The sequence below is a fragment of the Brienomyrus brachyistius genome, chromosome 14 (genome assembly GCF_023856365.1).
Source record: "Brienomyrus brachyistius isolate T26 chromosome 14, BBRACH_0.4, whole genome shotgun sequence".
NCBI lineage: Eukaryota > Metazoa > Chordata > Actinopteri > Osteoglossiformes > Mormyridae > Brienomyrus > Brienomyrus brachyistius.
Genome location: NC_064546.1, coordinates 14,979,168 through 15,005,537, shown reverse-complemented (window position 1 = coordinate 15,005,537; position 26,370 = coordinate 14,979,168). Strand labels below are relative to the sequence as shown.

General features: G+C 46.0%; 1 protein-coding gene across 12 annotated transcripts in view; it reads right to left on the bottom strand.

Moving 5' to 3' along the window:
* The window catches only part of LOC125707122 (neurexin-3a), a 146,796-nt gene that overhangs the window by 99,186 nt on the left and 21,240 nt on the right, over positions 1-26,370 (bottom strand). For all 12 annotated transcript variants that reach the window (XM_048974061.1, XM_048974056.1, XM_048974049.1 and 9 more), the window contains 2 exons: positions 4,450-4,751; positions 1,756-1,917 (listed from right to left, as the gene is read on the bottom strand). In XM_048974061.1, coding sequence (XP_048830018.1) covers positions 1,756-1,917; positions 4,450-4,751 — 464 coding nt within the window. The remainder of the gene's footprint in view (positions 1-1,755; positions 1,918-4,449; positions 4,752-26,370) is intronic.

The following is a 26,370-nucleotide window of genomic DNA, read 5'->3' as shown; positions in this document are numbered from 1 at the left end:
ACTTCGCTGCCAACCCCCTAGACCTATTAATCGGATCATTACCGTATGTTACAATTTTGTTCGTATCCTAGAAGCATCATTCTCTATGCAAATGGAGGTGCTCAAGCGTCAGAAAAGCCAGCCATTTCCCCGGACTCAAAGCCATCATTTGCATCTGAGGCGCTCCACATCCTTCCTTATCTGGATGCCTTAATCTTACGCTCAGCCGATGTCACAAAACAAGAAAACCAGGAATATTTCTGGTTTTGGATAGTTTTATTTCAAAAGTATCAAACACATGATTTTTTTTTCATGCACAATCACAGTGCAGTTCCAAACACACTCCTCTGAACACTCGTCCCAGGTGGGGGGGGGGGGGGGTGGGAAATCAGCCCTCTTTGTAATCCTCTTTCTCATTCGCTGTGGAGGGAAGAGGCTGCAGCAATAGCAAAAGGCCAACGAAAAGCCGCAGTAAAAGGCAATACAGCATAAACTCCTAAAACAGATCGATGGATAAATTCTGGACTATTTGGTGAAACAAAGGCTTCTCATATGAAAGATCTGGCTTCGTTTCTCATTCCAGCTCCGGCAGTTGCTTTCCATGAAAACAGACGAGAAGCAGAACAGAGACAACAGAGGAGAGCGCCTCATACCCACGTCACACAAAGAGGAGCACGCTCACAGCAGCACCCTGCCCGCCGTGACATTAACGGCCCGCCCGGCTGGGTGTGTCCGCATGGAATGAGAGGGAGTGTTATCTCTGCTAGCAGACTCGCTTTCAGACACAAAGGGCCCTAAGAGACAGTGCTTACGGCACAGATGAGGCTGTCCAGGAGGAGAGACAGACTGCAGCCCAAAATCAAGTCACCGCACAGGGCCCCGCCTCCTCCCACAGAGGGCTGATGCACCCACGGGCTACCGCACGCTCTTTTCACAGTCGAGCGATCCCTCTTACCAGCAGCAGAAGAACACAGGGTGATCGATCCCCAGGCGGGTCGTCTCCTGCATGGAGGACGGAGCCTCCCCATGTGCCCAGCCTGTGGCCAACCTCACTCAGCCTCGCAGACAGCTCAGTGACACACAGATCCATCATCCACCGGCCTACGCTCTGCCCAGTTTCGCCTCTGCCCACCAGGCACAGCATGAAAAAGAGCTGAAGGCTGGCTGAGCCCGTTCATCGACACGAATCACCAAAGCGCCACAGTAACACCATAGTCCAGTGTCAGCTATTCCACACAAGGTGCTCATTCGCAGAAGAGGCCATGCAGCTCTGTCAGTCGGCAGATTAGCCGACTCCAGCTGACTCTCTGGATGAGGAAGGGGGCACCGTGGGATTATGTAGCCTCTCGGTCCTTGAGGAGCAGATAGGTTAGGGGAGGACAGTCGCGTCACTAAATGGCAGTGAAACTGATGAGTCCCTCGTTTGTGTAGTTGATCCCAAAAAGGCACAGACAGGCCCTACTGATGCTACCAAAAACCTCCAGCGGTCTCAGCCCACTTCTGCTCTTACTAAACAGGGGAGGGGCTCAGAGGGATTCAGACTCCAGGCCATTTCAGCCAGGCACCTGATAAATAAATACAACGTGCCTGTAGTTTGAGGGAATTTCAGAAGGAATTAATAAAGCAAATAGTTTGTCGTAAGAGTAAATGATTCATTGCTGAAAAACCTCAGTCTTGGTAAGAGACATTTATGTCTCTGTCATCACATTCAATTCAGACAGGACTTCGGGTTTCTCTTTGCTCATAAATGCCTTGTTCGCTCCATCTTTCACAAACCTCTTTCAAGCAGCCCATGAAATTGTTGCTGACAGGAGATCCAGGCAGGTCTGCTGTACTGGGACTCCCGCCCACGTAGAAGAAGTCGTCGGAGCCTAGCATGGTGTAATCTTCCTGGGTGTAGCCAGTGGTGGTGAGTATGCCGTCCACTGAGATGGTCACCTGGAAGGAGATAACAAGTCAGCCTGGGTTCTGGTTTCCCCAGCCCATGTGGTCGTCTTGCTGTTGCGGTCTGGGTCAGATATTTGTCAAGGGCCATGCGAACAAAATACTGCAGTTGCCTATTTTATTTAACCCGGACGGAGAAAAGAATATCGGTTCTTTTCGGTTTTTCAAAATGAATATAATAAGGTTCATGAGAATACAGCATACAAAATTGCTACGGTAGCTTCGTCTGTGAGCCGATTAAAACAGGAATACATCAGCTTTTTTCTGTAACTGTTCTCCAAAAGTAGAGAACAAAATAATTCACCCATAACGGCAGAGAAGAGAGGGATACATCCCTGAGTGGTCGTGCAAGGTAAGGTAAGGTGCTTGCTAGGCTTTGGGTGGGGGGGGGGGGGGCACTGAATAGGGCCAAACTGACATGCAGTAATAAGGCTTGGTGGGGAGGGAGAAGTTCAGACATGCCATGCTCCAGGTGCACTCTAACACCCGCCACAACTCCTGTCTGTGAAAAATTCCCGCCACCTCACACACTGTTGTTGGCAAAGACATCCTCGAAAGCAGAGTTTCTTAACCCAGTCCTTGGGGCCCCCTAGACAGTCCATATTTTTGCTCCCTCCCAGCTCCCAACACAGGTATTCAGGGTTCTTGATTGTTTGGTTCATGTGTGCTGGGAGCTGGGAGGGAGCAAAAATGGGAACTGTCAGGAGTCTCTGAGGACCATTTTGAAAGAGGTACAGAAATATGGTGGAAGTTATGAAGTTGAAGGACTGGAAAAAGGGGCCTCAGCTGGAATTAAAGAACATGGGGATACCAAGAAGAGCGAGGAGATAACAAGCCTGTCATGTCAACAAACTACAGTGAAAGCCGAAGAAGGACGTGGGACACAGCAAATGAAAGACGAAAAAGGTGATATTACCACACAGTGCAGATTTTTTACCACAGTGTGTCTGACGCCCGAATCCTTCGCAAAAAAAGAGGGAGAGAAAGCAAATTAAAGAGTCAAAATCATGAATCAAATCAACGCTAAGGTATTAGCTTGGTAGTACATGGTAAATAAAAAAAAAATGGTAACTACCTGATGGAGCACAAATACTAAGTAATAACTCAGTTACTACTGAAGCACACAGCATGAACAAATACAGCTGCTACTTGAGATGTCACAATTCATTAACGATGAACAAACATAAGATCAGTATTTTACTGGTTATTCATTAGTTGTTCCTTCAGTAGTTCACAATGGTTTACAGAATTAACAGATACAGTAACAAATATAGTGACTGCTTGAGATAAAAGATGCCTTGCGATACATTAATGATGAATTAACATGACATCAGTATATAACTAAGACGTATTTCGTGTTTAATTAATACTTAGGTAACACCATAATATTATATTATTTGTGCCCTGTCAAGTGTTACCAAAAAAAAAATCATAACGAATTGTTCAACTCAAAAACTGTGCCTTGCAGTGGAGAACCAAAGAGACTTGGACTGTGAACAGATAAAAAAGGCTCACAGCCAAAATTCCAAAGCAGTAGCACTTCTGCTGCAAACAGAAAACCTGAAGCCAGTACACACTTATCCACAGCCAGTACACACTCATCCACAGCCAGTACACACTCATCCACAGTCAGTACACACTCATCTACAGCCAGTACACACTCATCCACAGCCAGTACACACTCATCCACAGCCAGTACACACTCATCTACAGCCAGTACACTTATCCACAGCCAGTACACACTCATCTACAGCCAGTACACACTTATCCTCAGCCAGTACACACTCATCTACAGCCAGTACACACTTATCCACAGCCAGTACACACTCATCTACAGCCAGTACACTTATCCACAGCCAGTACACACTCATCCACAGCCAGTACACACTCATCCACAGCCAGTACACACTCATCTACAGCCAGTACACACTCATCCACAGCCAGTACACACTCATCCACAGCCAGTAGCACCAAGGACATTTTGATTGCCAATCACTTGCTAGAGAAACTAACAGGGTTAAATTAATTCACCGGGATTTTAAAACGTTTCTCAAGTCCCAGTCTGTAATCCCATAACATAGACCAGCTCTGGACCTTTTACCAGGACACGGATGTTTAATGTTCACACATATTGTATCTTCCTAATATCACAGAAATCTGTATGTCAAAAAACAGCGATGCAAACATTTTCTACGACGGCTTTCCACCTTTTTACGAAAAGCTCTGAGGTTCGAGAGAGGGGGACAACGGTCTAATGAAAGGATCACGCCAACTGGTGCGTCCACGATGAAAAACCACCCTGTGAGAGGACCTCCGCTGTGTCAGCAGGAGCCCATCTTACAGAGGAGGAAGCAAGGCCAGACTAGGCTTGTGAGAAAGTGACGGCAGTGTTGAAGTGTTTACACCCCTGTCTGAAAATGGGTGAAGGCTCTGTTTCACAGACAACATTCTCTAATTATTCTTTGAGGCCACTAATCGACGATGATGCTTCTTCGATAAGACCTACAGCCTCTCCTTAAGGATTACCTGCCGCAGGTTGCGTGTGACTTTGACGTCATGCCACATGTTGTCGTTGAACTTGATGTCCACTGGCTCCACCAGAGCCTCGAAGGCCCCGGAGCCCAGGTTGATGACGAGGGACACAGCGCCGTCCTTCAGTGCCAGGTTGACGTAGTCGGCCGACTTGCCCGTGTGCAGTATGAGCCCGTTGCGCTGCCACGTCTTGAAGGAGAGCGTGATCTCGTCGCTGCTGCTTTGGATGGGGTTCTGGGACAGATCGTAGCAGAAGTACTCGGAGCCGCGAAAGGTGGCCACATTCTCATCTCTAGCTGCATGTGGATGGAGACAGAACAGACATGTTAAAGCCACCATCAAGCAAGATCAACATCAACACATTCCTCAGTCAAGGGCAGGGCCTTAATCGTTTGAGAACAATCAAGCTTATTAGGAGTGGAATCTGCAAAGACGACATACAAAAGGACAACGATTGTCAGCCCAGGGCGTTGGTCTGCAACTGTTTAACGCAAAACCAGTGAACGTTCAATGAAACCAAGACGTCAAACCACAGATGCTTAATTTGAAATTCTCTGGAACATCCAATCATATTTGTGTGACAGGCATTGATTAGCGTAAATTGCAGAGTGCACTGCGTGCTTGATCATATTGTTTAATCCTATACTTGATATAGGGTCATGACTGAGATGGCGTGGTAAAAATTGGGTCACGATGCGAGAAGGCGTATCAGTCGGCAATTTCACAAGTTTAATCCATACCTGGATTACATACCATTCAGGACACAGAGGTCAAGTTCTCAGTATTTTTACTGCAACTCCAATAGCTACAACCCATTATGGGTCACACCTAGGATGGGCTAACAATTCTGACCTCGGTATTTAAAAAATCCTGGCTATTGGCCTATTTAGCCATTTCCATTTTTTTCAGATGCAATCAGAATGCTCACATGTGAAGGATTGTAAAAAAAGTGAAAATCCGTAATTTTTTTTTTCTTAAAAACCCCCTCTGTAAAACCCCCAACAACGTGCCGCGGCCCAGTGGAGCACAGCCCACGGACCAGTACCGCTCAAAAAACCGGGGGTTGTGAACCCCTAAGTTATAGGACTTAATACTGCAATACATGACTGTTTACAGCTGGTTCAAGGAACGCACAGCTGATTGTCAGCCCAATAACCAAGTGTAAACTAATTGTGAACATTTTGGTGTTGATAGGAGCAGAAAAATCACACTATTAATATATGCTTCATGTACGCTGGTGCATTGTGGGTATGTTTCCACCCAAACAGCAGTGAGCATCAACACCTCATTCCCATCCATCCTACGTGGGACTCCATTCCTGGCTAAAACCTAAAGCAGACCCAGAGGCTTTGTGTAACATTGACATACAGCTGCTACACCAGACTGCACTGGGGGTACTAATGCTTCATTCACAGGGGGAGCCGCGGAAACAAAGACAGACGGCAGCGTGCCAAGCGCCACAGCAGGAGCAGAGCCCAACATTTGGCCACGGACGTTTACATTAGCGTGATGAGGGTAAAGTGCCATCAACCTAGATGTGAGGCTTGTGCTGTGAGCTGAGCTCTGGAGGGACCTCGGCAAGGACAGGTTCATCATTCACCGCCGAGGCGACCTCAGCACTCAGCCGCGGAACGGCCTCAGTGGTCGGACTGCTCAGGACGAGAGGCAGAGGCTTCCTGTAAAGCACAGGGACCTCACTGCCATCCTCAGATCATTGTGTTCTGGTCACGCTATGCAGCTTTTCTTAATTTTGATAAAATAAACGTTCCCTGCCTTCTGAGTTCGATATAGTATATTGAACTTTGCGGCCAGATGTCGTACTAGGCGGAATTGGCACGCAGAAAAAAAAAATTGATGATGAGGACAGGAAACTGGGGGCCCAAGGAACACAATTTGGATTGTCCTCTTCGTTCGTATGCCCGAAAGTTCGTAAGTTGAAAGTGCGTAAGTAGAGGAGTGTCTGTACACCACTGCTACACAGCGAATCTCCGGCCCTGGTCTTCCCAGGCTTCCCCTGGCTTCTATTAAGGTTCTTATCAATTATTCATTAAACCCAGTGTTGTTTTTACTGCGGAGATTCCCATGTCTCACCACCAGATGTTACCATATCCATTAACTCTATGCTCTTTAATACTTAATGAGAATTATTCTACACGGTAAAACAGACTGGCACGGTCTCTGTGAAAAGGACGATGCAGGTAATAGGGCTAATCACAAACTGACTCAGACTGTGCTCCAGGTCACATGAGCGTTGCGAGAGCTCATCATGGAATCCCACACGTGTCCACATGGGGTCACCCTGGAGCACAGCGCTAAACGAGTCTTATCTGTGCTCGTTCTTAATGAAAAGCCCGGGGAAAGCTGAAAGGACCCGATCGCTTCGGTGATTGAAAAAACAGACAGAACGAGGGAAAGAAAGCTGGAGTAAGAGAAAGATAGCAATTGTGCTGAAATATGAAATCTTAATTAAAAAATCTTTATTACTCAAACGAGCACAGGCAGAACGATTGTTATCAAGCCATAATTTTAATGGCCTTCTAATGCCTTTTCCTTACAATTTACCCCGTGATAGATGACTGCAGATAAGCCGTGGCAGCCATCATCTGTAAATGTGTCACTGGCAGCAGGACTCTGAAGTACAAGCTATGGAGCGATATATTCCATTCATTTTCGAAGGGCCAGAGGTGATCCACAGTGAAAATGGCCCCGAGGTCTGTCTGCACTTTCTCACACACACCGCATACGGGGCCATTATTCAAACAGTGAGCGTGGGAGCCAGTCTGTGAGGTCACCACTCGGCATAATCAACCTGATTACATCACACCGCCATGCCTGCAAACTTTATTCTAAAATCTCAATCTATAGTGCAATATCTTAATTGCAATTTTCAAATGTCAAAATTAAAAAAAAACAACCTTGCACTCCAGCAAAAGGTAAAATGATTTCAAAATTGGCTCTTTGGAGGAATGTGACTGATTCACAATCCCACTCTTTTTTTCCCAGAATTGCTATTTTATATAAAGACACTGAAAAATTATCTGTGAGTCTGGAGCAGGTAAAGGCGGCCCCCAACTCCGACCTCCCCGTCCAATCAGCCACCCAGACTGTCGCCACACTACATTTTACACGCAGAAAGTCACCCCAAGCACAGCAAAAGTGCGGGAGACGCTGAAGGAGCAGTGCATGCTGGGAACAGAGGCGGCAGTCACTTGCAGCGGAAGCGAAGAGAAAGCTGCCGCAGTCCTCGTTCTGCTCCAGCGCTCCGCTTTGCTCCTCCCTTCTGCAGCTCTCAGCCGCCGCCATTACCCCCCCCCCCCCGCCCAGCTCCGCTCGGCAATGCCCCGCAGACCGATTGTAGAAAATTAACCTGTGTCTCCCAGTGGGAACGCCAGAAAAGCAGGTGATCATTTTTACAGGCTGGGGTGCCTTGTTTCCCCCCCCCGGTCCCCCTCCCCCCTCTAATAATACACAACACAAAAACCAAAAGACGGGCTCCATGTCCTTGACCTCCATGAAGAAAGGAAGACGTGCCTCGCAGCAATGCGGTTGGTCTTTTCTGTTACTCTGCATTTTCTCTCAATCCAAACACAAAGATTTTTTTTAAAAAAGAACTAAAACACAAGCAAACGGGCCAAACCAGGCATGGCGTCGGCCTGCGAGTCAGGAGCCCCTGATTGAGAGAGAGGATTTTTTTGCGGCATCTAATGTAAGTCTAGACTCTAGTCGGACCACGTTGACGCACCTCAAATTATCATTAAAATTAAAAGTTGTCAGCCATTATAGGATAAAATTCCAATTACCAGCTAAACTCCCTCTCCATCCTCCACCTGAATGAAGCAGCCACTGATACAAAGAAATTTCCAAAATATTTAATTCAGGGCATCGTATTTAATTTGCAACTCATACAGTTAATTTTTAAGGTGCACGGCTCATTTACTTGGAAAACAAATACTTACGAAATAAATTGCCTTGAAATTTGGCTGGATGGTTAGTTTACAAAGATTGACATTTTTACTTGTTGAGATCTTAGGCGGTTTAAGGGGGGAAGATTCCAGAAAAAGGTCATTTGAGGGGCGTGAGGGGAGCGCGAGTGGCGGGCGAAGGGAAGCGGAGATGCCGCTCAGTCTACCCTGCCGCTAGGACGCAAAGCGTGGGCTCTTCCGCCAGCAGGGGGAGCTGAAGCATGCAGTGTAGGATCTTCCAGGATTTCCACATGTCACCATCTGCTCATCTCCCTCAGCAAATATGCAGATTTTTTTTTTTTTAGGACTAAAAAAAATGTACAGTGCAGAATGAATATCTCAGACAGGGTCTTTCCTTGTAAATGCAGAATAACAGTTTTAATGTCCAGCTACAAACACCGAAATGTTTTAATGGTTATACTGACACACTAGTTTAACTACTGCTGAAAAGTTACGTTTTATTACATGTTTTAAAGTAGGAGGATCGGCATTTGTGTCAGTATTTACCAAAACATGTCCAGAGCAAGTAGAGGTGAATCCAAATAAATCAATACTGGCAACCGTTCCAAACTTTCCTCCAATCAACAAAGAGCTTTTTGAAAGGGACGTGGCCTGCCAATAAAATAAAATCACAGACACAAGGTCGTGCGTGTAACGGACATGGCTGGTGCTGATTGGAGAGTTCCCTTCACAGACAGGTGGGCGTCCTTTCACTAGTAATATTCTTGACAGTTGAAGATCTTTCTTGGAATTTAAAAAAAAAAAAAAAAGATTTTTTTTTGACTGCCATCCACTTCAAAGAAATTATTCCCGTTTTCTTAAAGCTGCAGGTCACCACACACTCCGCTTTTACAATTCAGTGGAAGCAATTTCATAGCTAGCTAATTTGAATTTGTAGGCTCTTTTGATCTCTGGCATTAGTGCCATTCCATTAATTCGTTTATATTTTCCATTACAGGTACGACCAATGATGGGAGCAGGGGACATTGCCACTGGGAAGTGGGTAAAAATGATTAAATACCCAGTCGGTGAATTCATTCCAGGAAAGCACTCTGAAAGTTAACTTAACAGGAAGTGTCGAAATGCTGGTACTGGTCCTGATGACACAGACGCAAACTGACCTCATGAAAGCACCCTACTCCCCCCCCCCCCCCATTTAGCAACAGTTTATGTTTAGCTAATAAATTCACCTGACCATGCTGAGATCGGACGTCTTTCCTTTCCGTTTTCCAACCCGATCCTGCACTGCACAGCCTTCACGCTCATATCCGAATGTACAGATTTACAGATTTACTCAATTGCCATTGTGTTCATTTTCCTGCTTTTAAGTTTCAGGGCCATGAACAGTTTTCTCCTAAGGTTAAGTTCTGTTTGTTTAAACTGCAATAATTTCAACCAGCTAGGTACTCTTCCCGTTTTCCTAAGGAAAACATTAGTATTGCTGTTACTATGATACACTGCAGTGTAAAAGATGTGTTATAAGCTATACTAACACCAGAGCTAAATGTGGTGTAACACCTGTGTTTAGGCCACGCTATAAGTAGAACCCTTCCTGCCTCAGGGAGTGTGTCAAATTGCCAGGTCTCCGTGAAACTTCTCAGCTTTGTTTCGCTTCTGTTATAACGCAGTTTACTAAGTGAGGGCTTTGAGCAAAGGCCCAGATAATGCAAACATAGGTGCTGCGATCCCCAAAATGTGACAGGAAATATCTACACTGCAGGATGGATGGGGGAAATCTCTACAGGTGAGGGCACTGCAGGGTGGATGGGGGAAATCACTACAGGCAAGGGCACTGCAGGGTGGATGGGGGAAATCTCTACAGGCGGGGACACTGCAGGGTGGATGGGGGAAATCTCTACAGGCGAGGGCACTGCAGGGTGAATGGGGGAAATCTCTACAGGCGGGGACACTGCAGGGTGGATGGGAAAAATCTTTATACGCAAGGGCACTGCAGGGTGGATGGGGAAAATCTCTATAAGCAAGGACACTGCAGGGTGGATGGGGAAAATCTCTACAGGCAAGGACACTGCAGGGTGAATGGGGGAAATCTCTACAGGTAAGGACACTGCAGGGTGAATGGGGGAAATCTCTACAGGCGAGGGCACTGCAGGGTGAATGGGGGAAATCTCTACAGGCGAGGGCACTGCAGGGTGAATGGGGGAAATCTCTATACGCAAGGACACTGCAGGGTGGATGGGGAAAATCTCTACAAGTGAGGACACTGCAGAGTGAATGTGGAAAATCTCTATAAGCAAAGACACTGCTGAGTGGATGGGGAAAATCTTTACAAGTAAGAGCACTGCAAGGTGGATGGGGGAAATCTGTACCGGGGAGGTCACTTCCCTCCTTTTAAATCACTGACAAATGTATAGGATTTTTTGCACTAGGTAAATTATTTCAAAAACTAACACGGTAAACCCATACTGTGATCAAGGCTGCACCGTAGCTCCAGAAAGACACTTCATTTCATATAATTTAATTTCACTGTGCACTGTACTTGGCTGAGATGACAACAGAGCTTTACCCGAAGGAGGATGGTAAAAATCTGTACAGCAGAAGAGCAACCATTCATTTTATAAGAAATTAAGGTGTTATAAATCTGTTAACAGTTTATGGAAAATCCCATCACAAATACACCCACAGATTTAAGCCACAAACTGCAAGAAACCCAAACCAAGCGCAGGTTTCATTGTACCTTTTTCATCACTGTATCACATTGCAGAACTGGCTCACAATAAAGCGATTAACAGCTGTGACCCATTCGTGACCAACAGTCTCTCATTCTATGAAGGCACCACAAAACCCTGCCAGCCAATGTCTAATTGAAAGAGTAGCTGATGCTGCCTGCAATCAGGATCTGGGCGGCCTTCATCCGCCAATGCTCACATAAGACCTGACACACTGTAAAGGTGTGTGCAATGTACCTCAGCAGAGGTGGATACTTCAGGTCCAGAAAGTAAAAATCCAGAGCAAGATTTTGTTTCCACCGACCAGTTGGGCATAAAGAGTCACAGTCACAGAGAACTGAACTGGTTGGTTGGAACAAAATTTTGGTCTGGATTCTGGATTCTGAACTATCCACTTCTGAATCTCAACGCGACTTTACATTACTCCCGGAAGCTACAGCCACCACTGGGCAGAGACACAAACACACACAGGACCAAGATAAGCTGCTCCTTCTTTCTCTGTGATGTCGACACAAGACACAAATATGCTATTATCTGGGGATCATTTTAAAAATATAAAACATATCGCCAGCCCAGTCTTGACATTTGATACATTTCAATAGCATTTCCATCTTATACGCTAAAATGGAGGCACAGTTTACTTTTTAGTTTAGTTTAGTTTACTGATTTAAACAGGTGACTATTCAGAGTGTCAGCTGTAACGCGCTCCGGAGTAGAGCTGAACTCTGCTGGAAGGCCGATGCGATCGGTAGATAAAACCATGCAGCCTTTTGCAAAACACTGCCTCAGTGTTTCGGTTTACAGGGGGAGTGTGGTAAATAACTGTCCCTCTGCCAAGCAAACGCAGCTCCCTGAAGCATGACAGCCAGTCCCACGGGCATTTCATTTACTCAGAACATAATACCACATTATTGGCCATTATCTCTGCTGACAGTGGCTATGTTGATATTTAATGAAGGGGCATCTATGTCTGGATGCCATTTTTCAGCTGCCTCTGGTTGCCGTGGAGACGCGAGTGTTGGGACAGCGGAGCCGAACGCATCCTTCTCCGCTAGGAGCCGATAAGACAGGCACACCCCTCATTTATTTCCTTGCCTTCATTTGCATAACGCACTTTAAGCATACGCGGAGATAGTGGCATATAGAGATAGCGTTTCAGCTGCAATGGGGGGAAATCCGGCTGTCTGCACAGTGACCGAGAGCAGAACACGTACAAAGACCATCCAGACATGTCTTACACCCTTACCATTCCCGTTTATGCTCTTTTCACTTTTACAAATAGTGACTATCACTACGGCCATGAAAATGCACACACTCCTAATTCCAACATTTTCACTGTAAACAGGATCCAGTTGGCAAAAAAAACAAACAAAAAAAAATGGCACAAAGACAAATTAAGTATAATCAGACCGGCGCACATTCACCACACAAACACAGATACAAGCAGGTTTGGACACAAAGCACGCAGAAATTAGCCTACCAGGACACAGAAAGCTGTTCCAAGTAACACAGGGTCTCAGTTTGGCAAGGACAATCACCCCAATTTAATTGTAAAATAAGAAAATAATTTCATTTTGCCTTATAATGGGTCAATATCATCTATCTCTTTGCTCCACTCATCGGGGTCATGCTGCTTTATTTATTGACTCATTAGTAACTAACCAAAGACAATGTGAGCATCTCCACTGCAGCTGAACATTTACATTGTATCTTATTTAGCAGACCGCTTTATCCAGTGCAACATACACGTCAGATGGCCATTGGGGGTTATGGGCCTTGCTCAGGGGCCCACTGGCAAAATCATTCAACTGACACTAGGATTTGAACTAGTGACCTTCTGTTTGCTAGCACAGATTCCTAACCTGCTGAGTCACACACCACAGCACTGCACCACTGCACCCGCAGCTCATCTGCTCATCAGCACCTACTCAAGGGCCATTGATTGAGGGAGGTACATCTAACACGCCCTTGTTCCTCGTGTCTAAAGAGCTGTGAAAAGCAATAAGGCCCTATAAAAAGTCAGCAGAAGCAGACAGGATCTTCGAGCCTTTGTTGGGATTATGGTTCATGTACGTGACCCAGATCCTACAGTAAACGGCCCTGCAGGGAGGAGCTCGCAAAGCGGAAGTGTTGTCGCGTCACAGCGGAAAGTACAACGAGCCTAAATTGACCGAATGATGAAACTGGATTTGAAGAGAATATATTCTGGAGATTTGCCCGATCAATTTACTCGCAATCAGTGTCAAGGTGAATTTCCTGAGTGAATATGACAGCACAGGAATCAGGGAACAATAACATTTAAAAAAAGGGCAGCTACTGTCATCCCGCAATTTTCACTTGAACAACACGTCGGAAACCACCGTGTCATAATCCATTTTGAGATTTAATTATTACTGCAGAAGCAATCGATTTTGGAGGTATCTCCCAATGTTACTTCATCTAACCCCCCCCCCCACACACACACACACACACACACATTTGTATTCATATCTTTGTGGGGACTTTCCATAAATGTTTTTGGACACAACCCTAATCCCAACTATAATAACCTTAACCCTACCCAACCCTACCCTTAACCATAAGTAACCAAACACACTTCTGACATTTTCAGTTTTTTTTTATTGTATTCACAGATTTTTATAAGAAAATTCACTGATTTTTATAAAAGAATCTGTGACCCCTTCTCAGGTCTGAAAAAAATTTCCCCACAAGGTAAAAATAACAGGTTTTTAATCACACTAGGGGAAATCAGTTCCCCACAATGCAATAATTAACACACACAGAATGACCACTGACTGTTCAGTCCCTCCACAATCCATCAGGATCTTCACAACAGACTGAGGGCTGAGAGTCAGCTCAGGCCAAACATACAATATAGTTTTCATTGCCATTGATTTAGGGCAAAGTCAGCTAGCATTTCACACCCTTTAATCAACAGGAATGCATCGGCAACGCAGAATTCACAGCACATATACATTATAAAGACATCCCTCTTTAGACTCTTTCATTTTAGGGAAGCAGATGAGTGAAAACTGGAAGGGTGTGTGTGTGTGTGGGGGGGTTGCTGCCTATGCTTAGGAGGCATTACAATATTACCATCTGAAAATACGCCCCCTCCCCGGCAAATTTTATCAGGAAATACTGGAATAGCGTTGCTTTTTGAAATACTATCAAAATATCATATGCTGCAGTATATGTTGCAATACTGTTCCGGTACAACTTCTTGTTGACCAGTTTTACAGCTGCTGAATAGCAGAACCACAGATTTCTGTGACATGTGTCAGGCAGCTGTTATCAATTTGTGGGAGAACTTTGGGGAGAGGTAGGATGTCTGTAAAGATGGGGCAGATTGTGACCCCCCACCCCCTCACTCCCCCACAAGGCAGAAAGCATAAATTCAGGATACGATTTTGTTTCAACCAACCAGGTGAGTACTCTGTGAATGTGACTCTTTATATAAGTGGCTGGTTAAAACAAAATCTCGGTCTGGATTTGTACTTTCTGGACTTGAACTTTCCACCTCTGCCCAGCACCTAAAGCAGGGCCAACACCTGAACCCTCAGCCATTGCACGCGATCATTCTCACACTCTCTCTCTTTTACGGGAGTGGCAGATGGAGAGCGTGGGCTCCGCCTCCCATCCGTGAGGGGAGCGGGCAGCCAGTCGTGGCCAGCTGAAACCAGCTATAGCCGTGGGCAAAAGCTGCACGAGTCTCAAGCTGGCTGGAGTGACCAATTTTGACTCGAGACGGGAGCCTGGATCACGAGCGTGACACCTGCGTCACTCCCACCGACAGCAGCGCCACCTCGAGCAGAGCCTTAACCTCAATTGCTTCCGTAGAAACATTCAAAGAATAAACAGGTAAAAAAGCTACGCCGACATGCACACCATTTCTCTACAGTGCCAGTGACGCAAATTGGATGGATTCTGTTAAAGCCACAGGAAATTATTCCTGAAAGGGAAAAGGAATTTGCTAACTGGTGGGCCTCCTTAAAGCTAACACACAGAGACACGTGCACGAGGCCAGCTGGCTGACGTCCCAGCCCTAGGTTGGCACATGACTCTCACTCCAGTTCTTTGTTCTCCATGTAAGTCATCTTCTAAATCAGTGTTTCCCCAACCCGGTCCTTGGGGAACCTCAGACAAGCCACGTTTTTGGCTTGTGGGAGATTTACATACAGAAAAGTGTTTTGAGGGCAGAAGAAAAAATGATTGGTTCAGAGAGATAACCAATCAGATTATAGACAAAGTGGATCCAAGCATCTAGAGGAGGTGGGACCAAGATATCAGATTAGTTGGTCCCACCTCCTGTAGTTGCTTGGACCCACTTCCTCTACAATCTGATTGGTTATCTTTCTGAACCAACCATTTTTCCTTCCGCCCTCAGAACATTTTTGTGTAAGTAAAGCTGCAACGAGCACATTTTTGCTCCCTACCAGCTCCCAAAACATGAAGTGTCTGAGGGTCTAGGTGAACCGGACTGGGAAACATTGTTCTAAAGGCTAAAACAGCCTTTGGGGCACAGGCCATGTGATTCCTGGTAAAGGGGAGGGGAGTCTTGTTCATGTCCGTGGCCTGTGCGCAAAGTTCTCTCAAAAACAAGAGACGTTGTTATTGGTCTCTAATGGTTTCTTTTTTTTATCAATTTTTTTTTTTTTATTGTTTCTCCACTTACAACCCTCCACATAAAACAACATATCAGCAGAGCAACAGAACAGAAAAAGAATAGACACATGTATTACATACTCAGTGCTAAAATCCAGGACAGGTTGTACATACACTCATTGGTTATGATAATAGGACACTTATTCTTCTACTGCGTTTGCCTTGTATCTAGTATGATGGATGAAAAGGACGGTCCCTGGTGGTCTCTGATGGTTTCTGGAGCGGCACCGGCCCTGCAAGCAGACCTCCACCTCTCATATCGAGGGAGTACGTTCCAGTTTTTTTGTTTAGGAAGCACAGCGCGCAATCTGCCACCTCAGAGGTTAATCCATCAAATCGCGTTTGGCGGAATGACCGCTACGGACCAGGACGTTTCAGTTTGCTATAGTCAGACAGAAGAAAAAATGAAACACTAAAAGGTAGCACAGAAGGATAGAGTGATCCTAATACATTCTCATATACCAGTGTTTTCCAACCTAGTCTTTGGGGACTCACAGGCGACCTATGTTTTTGCTCCCACCCAGAGAGTTCACATTTCTGCTCCCTCCCAGCTCTCTACAGGATTGGGAAACACTATCCTATACACTTGCAGAGGGTGCTGGATCTGGTTTTCAAAGATGGAAGTCTACAGGTCAATCATCCGAGAGAGATTAATTCTGACTTTGAGGGTGTTTAGTTTTGGTTTGCTTGCTTTAATTTTTTTTTTATCATGCTCAGTTTCATTTTAATATGTTTACATATATGGCAAAAACTGCATTCCTATAAATGTAAATGGGGAGACTTAAAGGCTCAGGACTGAAACTTGCAAACCCACAATCCTAGCTTCAATCCAGGTCCTCATAGGCCAGTCTGCCCTGATTTACCCTGCAGGGATCGGGAGCCAAACACAGGCCTCCCTGTGTGCTCACGCGTGATATCTGCAAACCGCCCGTCATAGATCAGCTAAACAATCCTCTGAGACAGTCCCCAGATCAGAGGCAGCTCCCCAGCGCTGGTAAGCAGACCTGCTAGCTGCACCAGCATCCCAAATCATGACCGCATCATGGATTGTGTGGGCGAGGCCAGATTGTGCTAGTTATGCAACCATTTCAAGAGGCTCTCACCAGGTCCTAGAGAGTGGGGAATTCAGAGCAGCATCGCTGTAATAGAGGAACGGCGAAAGTGTGCGAGCACAGACAGCAAATCCTCACAGCGGCGACTCGAGCTGTAGCTGCCAGATGCATTTCCATGATATCGGCCATAAGAAAGAGCACTTTAGTCTTCATCCGACTCGTAAATGTTTGTATCTCTAATTAAACTGCGTCTCTATTGTTCATATCCCTAAATTGTGTCACAGAGGGCTATTAAACATTTTTTTTTAAGATGGATTAAAAATTTCATAATAATTACCAGGAAGTCTGTGCCCTCGCAACACACACTAACAATTGGTACCGGTAGATAAAAATTTTAAACTGGCCCAGGTTATGCTGAATAAGTCAGAATGTCTTGATACCAAGGAGAGACAAAAAAACTGGAGCCATTAACACTTTCAGTTATGGATATTGGGGGAACCCCAGACCTGCCGAAAGGGGGATCCTCGCTTTTATCGCCACAGGCTTCTGCCATTGATTGCGGTATTTTGACAGGAATCTCCTGAGAAAACTTACTCTTAAAAACTTTATTTTGGTACCTAGTTGTTGGGGTTCTTTTGTAGGTTTCAGCGAGAAAATTGAGGGCGAATGCTGTATTTTAGATGAAGAATGCTGCAAAATCATTGCATTTCAATGTATAATTTTAGAAATAACAACAAGGCAATGCCCCCCCCCATGTATGCTACTTGGGTCTGAAATAAATGCATTATTACTATTATTATTATTTACATTTATATATGTGGGCTAAAATTTTGTGCGCTGGAAACAGGCGAAACACAAACGTAAGCACATTTTCTTGATGGAACGTTAGTGTGCCGGGTGGTCGAGTTGCTTCAGATGGTGAAGGGCAGAGTTAATAATATATATTTTTTTAAATCAAGCTTGTGGAAGCTAGACAGTCTAAGCAAGAACATTCTAATGGTCTAGAACAGCCACCTCAAAAAGAGCAAGAAATATACTTTACTTTTGTGAACAAATTTATTTAAATGTGTCATTTATGGACAGAGAAATGGTAAGTTCAACCTAAAGCATTTTGGGGATTGAACACTGGGGATATAGTAGGGATTACGCAAAATGAGTGGGATTGAGTAAAAGGTGGGCTCCCAAAGCTACAGCAGCTACGCCTCTGAACAAACACACCAGGCAGTATGTCAGCAGACAGGCAGAGAACAGCCCCACAAGGCCCCTGGACACATGCCTCCACTGCATAGGTCAGCTGCAGCCCAGCGGAGCAACTGCAGTAAGAATGGCAGCGCTGCCAAGTCTCACGCATCTGACATGACACGCGCTTTCAGACTCTCACGCTCACGCAAGGAGTCTTACGGCAAATCTGTATTATTCCATTATAAGCCTGATCTTAGCTACATGAAAAGTGTCGTGGCAGTGTGCAAACCCTACAGACTATTCACAAGATAATAAAACTGCTACATACATGTAAATCCGTGTGCAGACTTGTCTCTAATTGAAAATCTCAGACCAGCCAGCTGACCAGGGTTGGCAACCCTGGAATGGACACACACGGTGTTTCACACCTCACTGAGTCATTCCAGAGATCGGAGATTTAATGTGCCAGATTACTGAGACAAAGGAAAATGCAGGTCAGTATTCAGTCTGGGCACTGTGCTGTATGTAAGGCAACGTTGAATGTCCTATGAATGCATGATGAATGTATTATGAAGGTGCAGTGAAGGTTCTTTGGATGCATGATGAATGCATTATGAAGGTGCCATTAATGTAAAGTGTTACTGTATGTAAATATACCAAATATAAATTGTGGTTGTGACTGTTACACTATTAGAAGAAACAGATTATCTGTCTTAAGTGTTTCGATGTGATTTTTTTCAGGTTTTTCCTGATCTTCCCTGACTGTGGGTATTTGACACTGGAAAATAACTGCTGCAAAATAAAAAAAATTATTTTGCAAAATTGCAAAATTTTAAACAAAAACATTTCTAATTATCACATGTAGCAGTTCGTGAAGCATCTTCGCTTTACTCGCTAGCTTGCAGCATTTTGCCGGCTAATTCAGAGTAAGCAGACCGCCTCGCAGGTGTCGGACGGCTCCGCTGTGATGAAGCCCCCCCGGGCCGAGCCCAAGTGACTGCTCCCCCCATCGGATGATGATAATGTATTCCCCATTAGGGTGTTCACATGGCCCACTGCACACCATCACTGCTATCATGATGCCTAGCAACCGTGTCGCCACACAGTCACTGATGACCTCTGCTTTGTACAGAGATCCGTACATGTTCAGGACCAGATAATACTCACTGGAAATCTGGTTCTGGATCAGCGTTCTCAGGCAAAATTTCACAGTTCATACAACTCGTTCGGTAATTTGTGTTTATTACTATGAATTGAATCCTCCAGATGGCAAATTCGATTCACGTTTTAATTGTAATGTGAAAGGGATAGCAGGGATCGTGGTGAGGTTCGAGAAGCACAGCTCAGCTAAAAACGCCGCAGTACAGAAAGACGAGCACAGGCGATGCCTTCTGATTGCGAAGTCTGCTAAGCGCATGGGTAATGCAGCGATGTGACATCGGGGGTGCCGTGATGTCAGCGGCATTATTCCCGAACAATGGCGGGACGTTCTGCTGCTGCGCGTTTGAAGTCGCACACAATGATGGGTAATTGCGGGCCTCTTGTATGGAACAGAGCCTGTATATCTAACTGGGAGAGCAGGGAAGTGAAAGAGGCGGCACTTTGCGCGTTACAAACTGCCCTACAGCGGGATCACGCAAAGGCAGATGGGAAGAATTTCAGACGTGGTTTTTGGTACAGTTAGAAGACGAAGGGAATCCATTTTGGGACTGAATATAAAACAAATGAAACTGCTTAATACCGTAAATTCTCAACAATCAGAGCAGTTCCTTTTTGCATGCTGACAGTGGGCAGCAATACGATAAGTGTTAAGGGGCTTAAGCACTCAAGGGCCACCGGGCCACGAGACGGCTGTCGTAAGTGACCACGCGTAGATCAAGGTGTCTGCAGAACGAGACAATAGGATTATGGGCAGTCAAATTAGCAGATGGACAAACAGAGGAGGTGTAAAGTGCTCCTGCAGTTCAGATCCAGCAGGGCTCTGCACACAGTACAGATAAAGAGCTTGGGGGGGGGGTTATTGTTGGCTGGGGGTAACCTACTTCTGTCCCCCCCACCCCAGCCCCTTCCCCCACCCACACTCCCTCCCCCAGGCGGTGTGCGCAGGGCAGACGCTCCACAACCCAGGAGTGCCTTTGTCTCTGACTCCCCACCTCTCAGGCCTCTTTAAACCCATTCAGCTCAACTGTGCTCTTTAGTCAAATCTGACGAGGGCGTGTCGAGCACGAGCGCCCCGACACGAGACAGAGAGGCCTTTAAAAATAACTAGATGCGACACATAAATGATGCCCGGGGGGGGATGGGGTGGGCATGTACAAAATCACACGGGCATTAGAGGAGGAAGGGAATCTTTGGAAGCATCCCGGGTGTGTGGTCCGCCTGCCTGCCAGCACGGGGGGAAAAGGCAGCTCACAGCTTCACGACGCACAGTATAAACAAGCGCCTCGCGGACGGCTGCCAGCCACCAAGCCGTTTCGGCACTTTGGTAATTAGTGTGCTGTGGGTATCTGTGCGCCCGTGCAGCATTGCAAAAAAAGAAAAAAAGGACGGACATCTCTTAAATCCATCTGTAGTGCGGACCGAACAGACTAAGGCCCATCTGTCTCATATGCGAAACTCCGGGAGGTGAATTAAAAAAAGAGACAGAATGAGGGAGAGAGAGAGAGAGAGAGAGAGAGAGAGTGCCAAGGAATGGGTGCCTTCATCTGAAGCAACCGTACTGTAATAACACCGTGTCATATGCTACTCACATTGGTCCTGAGAACAGGGAGCAAGAGCAGGAATGCATATTTACGGGTAAGTAGCTTCGGGTTACTAGTGGTGATTATCAATATGCGCACTTGATCACTCTTGTATCCTCGTTTACCCGTTCTATATCACCTTCCATTGCCGAACACCAATTCCAAAACTAAAAACAGAAGTACAGAGGACAGTAAACATCCCCGGATGTTGTTCTTGCCACGCCCCAAATATCAAGGATGCATCTGTTGCCTCCTTGCTGAACGAGACCAATTCCATGATTGACTGTGCCCCAAGTTTGTTCTCAGCAAAACTCCACTTGCCAAGTCCCCGACACTGCACAGCTATACTGCAGGACATGGGGTCTGCAGGACGCCTACGCTCTAATCACACCCCAGTGTCCTTCAGAGATCCAAAGCCAAGGCCGTGAGAGACTTTAGGTGAACCCGAGGGCAGACAATGCTTCTCTAAAGCGCAGCAGAGTCAATCCGCCTGTGACACGCTTATGTAGCTGGGAAGGGGAGTCAGCAGAGAGGATGCCTGAGTGAGAGAGAGGGGGAACGCCAAGAAAAGCCCTGCGGCGGGCAGTGAGCTGCGTGCCAGCGCCCCCGGGGCGCCATGTGGAGCCTGGAAGGGCTGCGGTGAAACACGGCCACTGCCGGTGGTCACGTGCGAGGCCAGACAGGACCAGCGGAGAGGGAGGACCCCGCACTTCAGCAGGCCGCGTGCCGGTGGGGCGGACCTGGCCAAACAGTCACCTGACTCCCGTCCAGCCGCAGCTCTGCGGACTCCTCCCAGTGCCGCCATGCAGGAGCAGTATGTGACGCGGCGAAGGACACGGCCGACTGCACTCGTGACTTTCAGAACGCGATTATCTTAGCAGAAAAGCCAGCAGAAACCTGGACACATTTACAATGACTGGAGAGTATGTGGCTGGGAGCCCAACACTTTATTCTGTGCGACATAAACACAGCCAGACGACTCCCACCACTGGCCAGTGACGCCATTACTCAGTCACTGCATGTTGGAAAACGAAACAGAATTGCAGTGGACTACACCGAACATAACCCTCCGATCTCACATTTTTTTCAGTTTGCTAAACTCAATAATGGCAGCCAAGAGGTCACTTTAACGCTGTTCAAATACTTGGCTGCCCTGTCATTTTTTAACAACATAGAACATACATCAGTCTGTACACGTTCATATGAAAATAAGCCACATCCCAGCCTGCAAGGCTGCCTCTCAGCAGCACGATGGCGTCTTTCAGCATTATCTTATCTGAAGCTGTCTGAGAGGGCAAGACAAAGAAAGCCTAATATTTCTTCCAGAAAAATGCCCTTTCTTATGAGCCAGGAACACCTGCATACAAACCACAAACTGCCAAACTCAGGATATATATGCAACCTCTGTATTTATTCGGGCTTTACGCACTGTAAGTAAATTGAGTTATACCTTGCTGAACAGACAGGCTCCATGGCATTATCCCAAGCAGACAGAGGCTACCAAACTGGAATGTCCGGAAGTCAATGCTTTCATTAATCAACCACTAGGGGATGCTGTTGAACAAAAACACATTCCACAAATAAAAGAACTTTGCATGGAAGTAAGCATCGAACTTTACACAAAATTACAGGACACTAATGTCTCAAAAACTACCTGCAGACCAATTGAAAAGTAATGATGTTTTACATATATTGCACCTTGGTGGTACTATAAAAGGGTCAAAGTCTAATGCATAAAAAATGTGAGTGCATATGAGAAAGACAGCTCTCTCTCTCTCTGACAGACACTGCTCTCTAATGTACAGATGCATTCTCTCTGTAACATACAGACTTTCGCTCTCACTCTGTGACTGACACCATTCTCTATCTGTAACACATAGACGCTGCTCTCTCCCTGTAACAGGCATGATTCTCTCACTCCGTAACACAAATGCTGTTCTCCCTCTCTGTAAAATACCGAGTCTGCCCTCTCTCTCTGTAATATAGACATCATTTTCACTCTTTCTGTAATTTACACCTCCCATTTTCCCTCTCTGTAACAGACCCCTCTCTCTCTCTCTGTAACATACAGATTCTGCTCTCTCTCTGTAACAGGCAGATTATGCTCTCTCTTTGTAACATAGATGACATTCTTTCTCTATATATATAAAATATACAGGCTGCTCTCTCTGTGACAGACCTTTCTCTCTCTCTCTGTAACACAGACATCATTCTCTCTCTCTGCCTCTCTCTGTAACGTACAGATGCTGTTCTCTCTCTCTGTAACGTACAGATGCTGTTCTCTCTCTCTGTAACATACAGATGCTGTTCTCTCTCTGTAACATACTCTCTCTCTGTAACTCAGACATCATTCTCTCTCTCTGACTCTCTGTGTAACGTACAGACGTTGTTCTCTCTCTCTGTAACACAGACATCATTCTCTCTCTCTGCCTCTCTCTGTAACGTACAGATGCTGTTCTCTCTCTCTGTAACATACAGATGCTGCTCTCTCTCTCTGTAACATACAGATTCTGCACTCTCTGTAACAGAGACTCTCTTTCTCTCTCTGTAACATAGACACCATTCTCTCTCTTTCTCTGTTTGTATCTCTCTCTAACATACATATGCTGTTTGCTCTCTCTATAACATACAGATTCGGCTCACTCGCTCTGTAACATAGACACCATTCTCTCTCCCAGTAACTTGCAGACACTGCTCTCTGTGAAAGCTACAAACACTCCTCTCCGTCTGCGACAGAGACACTCTGCTTTTACCTCCTGTGACATGTGGGCACGCCTCTTCCTTTGTGCCCATGACACAAAGAGACTATCAATCAGACCATCGCAGGCCTGCAGGCTTTCTGACCCAGTAGTGCCTCTTGGGATGATCTTTATTCTTTATCATCTCTCTAATTGCTCATAAACCCAACATATTGTCAAATGAGTCCAGCTTAACTGGCATCACCACTGTCAAGTTGAGGTTTCATGGAGCAATTAAATATCTATTTAGAAAGCAATAATTCTCTTACTCTCTGATATACAAGAGGAAACGAACATCAAAGAACCTTCACTTACTACAAACCACTTGATGTCACAAAATTTTGTTAGAGACTAATCAAAAGGAGAATGTTCAACACTATGATATTTTCCGGGTGTTTTTGCACGCAGGCTGCAGAGCGTTTCTCTTGTGGTTTCTGGTCACTGGTCAGGCTAAGGTGCGGTAGCCACACGTTCGTTTAATGGGCCATTTTAAAAAGTCATCAGAAACATTCCAAAGGAATCGCAGCAAAAAATGTATCTCAGGTTGCACCATAAACATGAGGCACAGTCCATCGCTCACACTAGTTTATCGCGCAGACAAGAGGAGGGCGGAAGGGAGGCGCAACCTGGGGAAGATGAATGACAGAGGCTAAATGAAATGTCACTCTCGGTAATGGGAAAGCCCAGCGCCAGGAACCAGCTCACTTAAATTGCAAAAGATAATCTTAAGCATTGTTGCCGTAGGCACTGTTTGCTTGACAAAACTGTTAACGTTCCCATAAAAAAGCCACCGTGGGTAGTTGGTCCTGTACAGGTTCAGATGGTCTGAAGCTCCTCCACAAGACCAAAACGTGCCTTCAATCGAACCTTGAATGTGTCCTGAGACAAACGCCCAACAAAAGGAGCAGCTCAATGGGATAAGCAGTCAATGAGACAAACCAAAGCTCAGCACGACAGCTGCTAATTATTAATAACGCAGCACTGCCCCTGTGGAAGCAGAAACAGCCACCAACAACCCGCACCTCCCCAGGTCTGAGACGTGCGTCACCAAAGTACCTCAGAGACCAACCGTGTCGCCAGGCCCTGACACACTCTGGCTGACCTACCACCCGCGACCCTACACAGGTGTGCTCAACTTTTCTTAAATTCACAGAACGACATTAACGCTGATGCTTTTATCCACGGCGATGTCCTATTTTTGTCCGTGGATCCAGGAGGATGTTTTACTGCAGTAATTTGGGTTAAGCCCATCGCTCAAGGATAAGAGGGACTCTCACTGTTACACGCTAGTGATCTTCTCCACCCGCCAGCACGCTGCCGCATACAGGAAACAATGGCCCATACTGGACATTTAATTCAAAGCAAGCTTAGGATGTTCGTCATTATTTTCCATTGTCCCACTCTTCATTAGTAAAATACGAAACATTCTGCATTTTGGTAAAGCTGGCTAATTGCAATAGGTTTCCCATACTTTGGCCCAAATTACGCAGTCCACGCCGTCAGAGTTTATCATCGCTTGGCTCAGAGAGACTTTCGGCTGTCCAGACAGATTCAGTCTATTAATGTCAGAGATAAGATGGCAGGGCCCCTCCCCACAGTGGTGTGTCACGGTGCACTCGTATCGAAGGGATTGTGAGGAAGCTCATTATCTTGTCATTGCAAATATCACGACAGAATCTAAACGAAAGGAGATTCTTCTCCATGTGAAACAAGCGGTGCTCTTTGTTCGTTTGGAAGATTCCACCAAGCCAAAATCTCAAGGGGGAGGAGATAAAGATCCTACTATGAAATTTACACTTTTATGTGCAAAATTTATATAGTCCACTGCAATGTAGCTGTACTTTTGAATGTAAAACTCAGGTCATATGTACATATCTGCGGTCCACTCTTTTCATTTTTAACAAAAATAAAATCAACACTCTTAAATTTGAAGTTTGCTACAGGTTGATTGTTGCGACTGAGATTTTCAGGCTAAATTCACTCTACGGTGCAACTGATCACATGCAGACACATACAGAAAAACAGCACAAGCGGCAATGCATCGCCGCAGCAGAAACACAACGGGAAAACCGAAAGTGAAACTCAAACACAAGCACACATTATTACTGAGGACATTTCATTCACATCAAACTCCCGAAGCAGACAGACACACACATTCAAACACGTGAGAATAGGAGAATTCAGCGGTTTGCCTTTAAATGATGGCCCGCGCCACGCTGTAGGGACGACGCGAGATCACAACGTGTGCACTCGGCCCAGACAGCCGCACACGGAGCCTAACGCTCCCAGACAGTCACACGTCCTCCAGGCTGGTCGCCCCGCAGTGCTCAGTCAGCTTGCATTTGTCTTGTGCCGGAGGACGAGCTCATAAGGCTGAGGCCTGTGCAAAACACATATTCAGGAAAGAAAGGAGCGATCCTGACTGCTGGGAGAGGGCGGCCGCCCGGAGAAGCGTGACTCGCCAGTCTCAGCCGCACTCGGTGTTACGAGTCGAGCATTAGCTGCTTCTAGCATTTAGCGTTGCCTCCTGGAGCTGAGCCAGCATTTCATCCAGAGACTCACGGCCGCATCTCAAAGCTGGCGAACTGCAAATCTGACACACGTGCGGCGGGTCTTTAGGCCAGCAGTACGTACTTGGCTGACACTCACTCTATTTACTGACTGCCCCCTAATCAAAGGGCGCCTCTCTGAATGGACTCTCTAATGGAATTAGAAAACACAAGAGCAATGACAGTAACATGCAGCGTAATTTCCATGTCTTGTAAAATGTACCGTGTTGCACAGAATTCGCTGTTCTTCGGATCGTAAATAAATTTAAATGGACCTCCTTCTTCAAATCTCTTGCTGAAAGATACTACACCCCAACCACCCACCTTGAGATTCTCGTC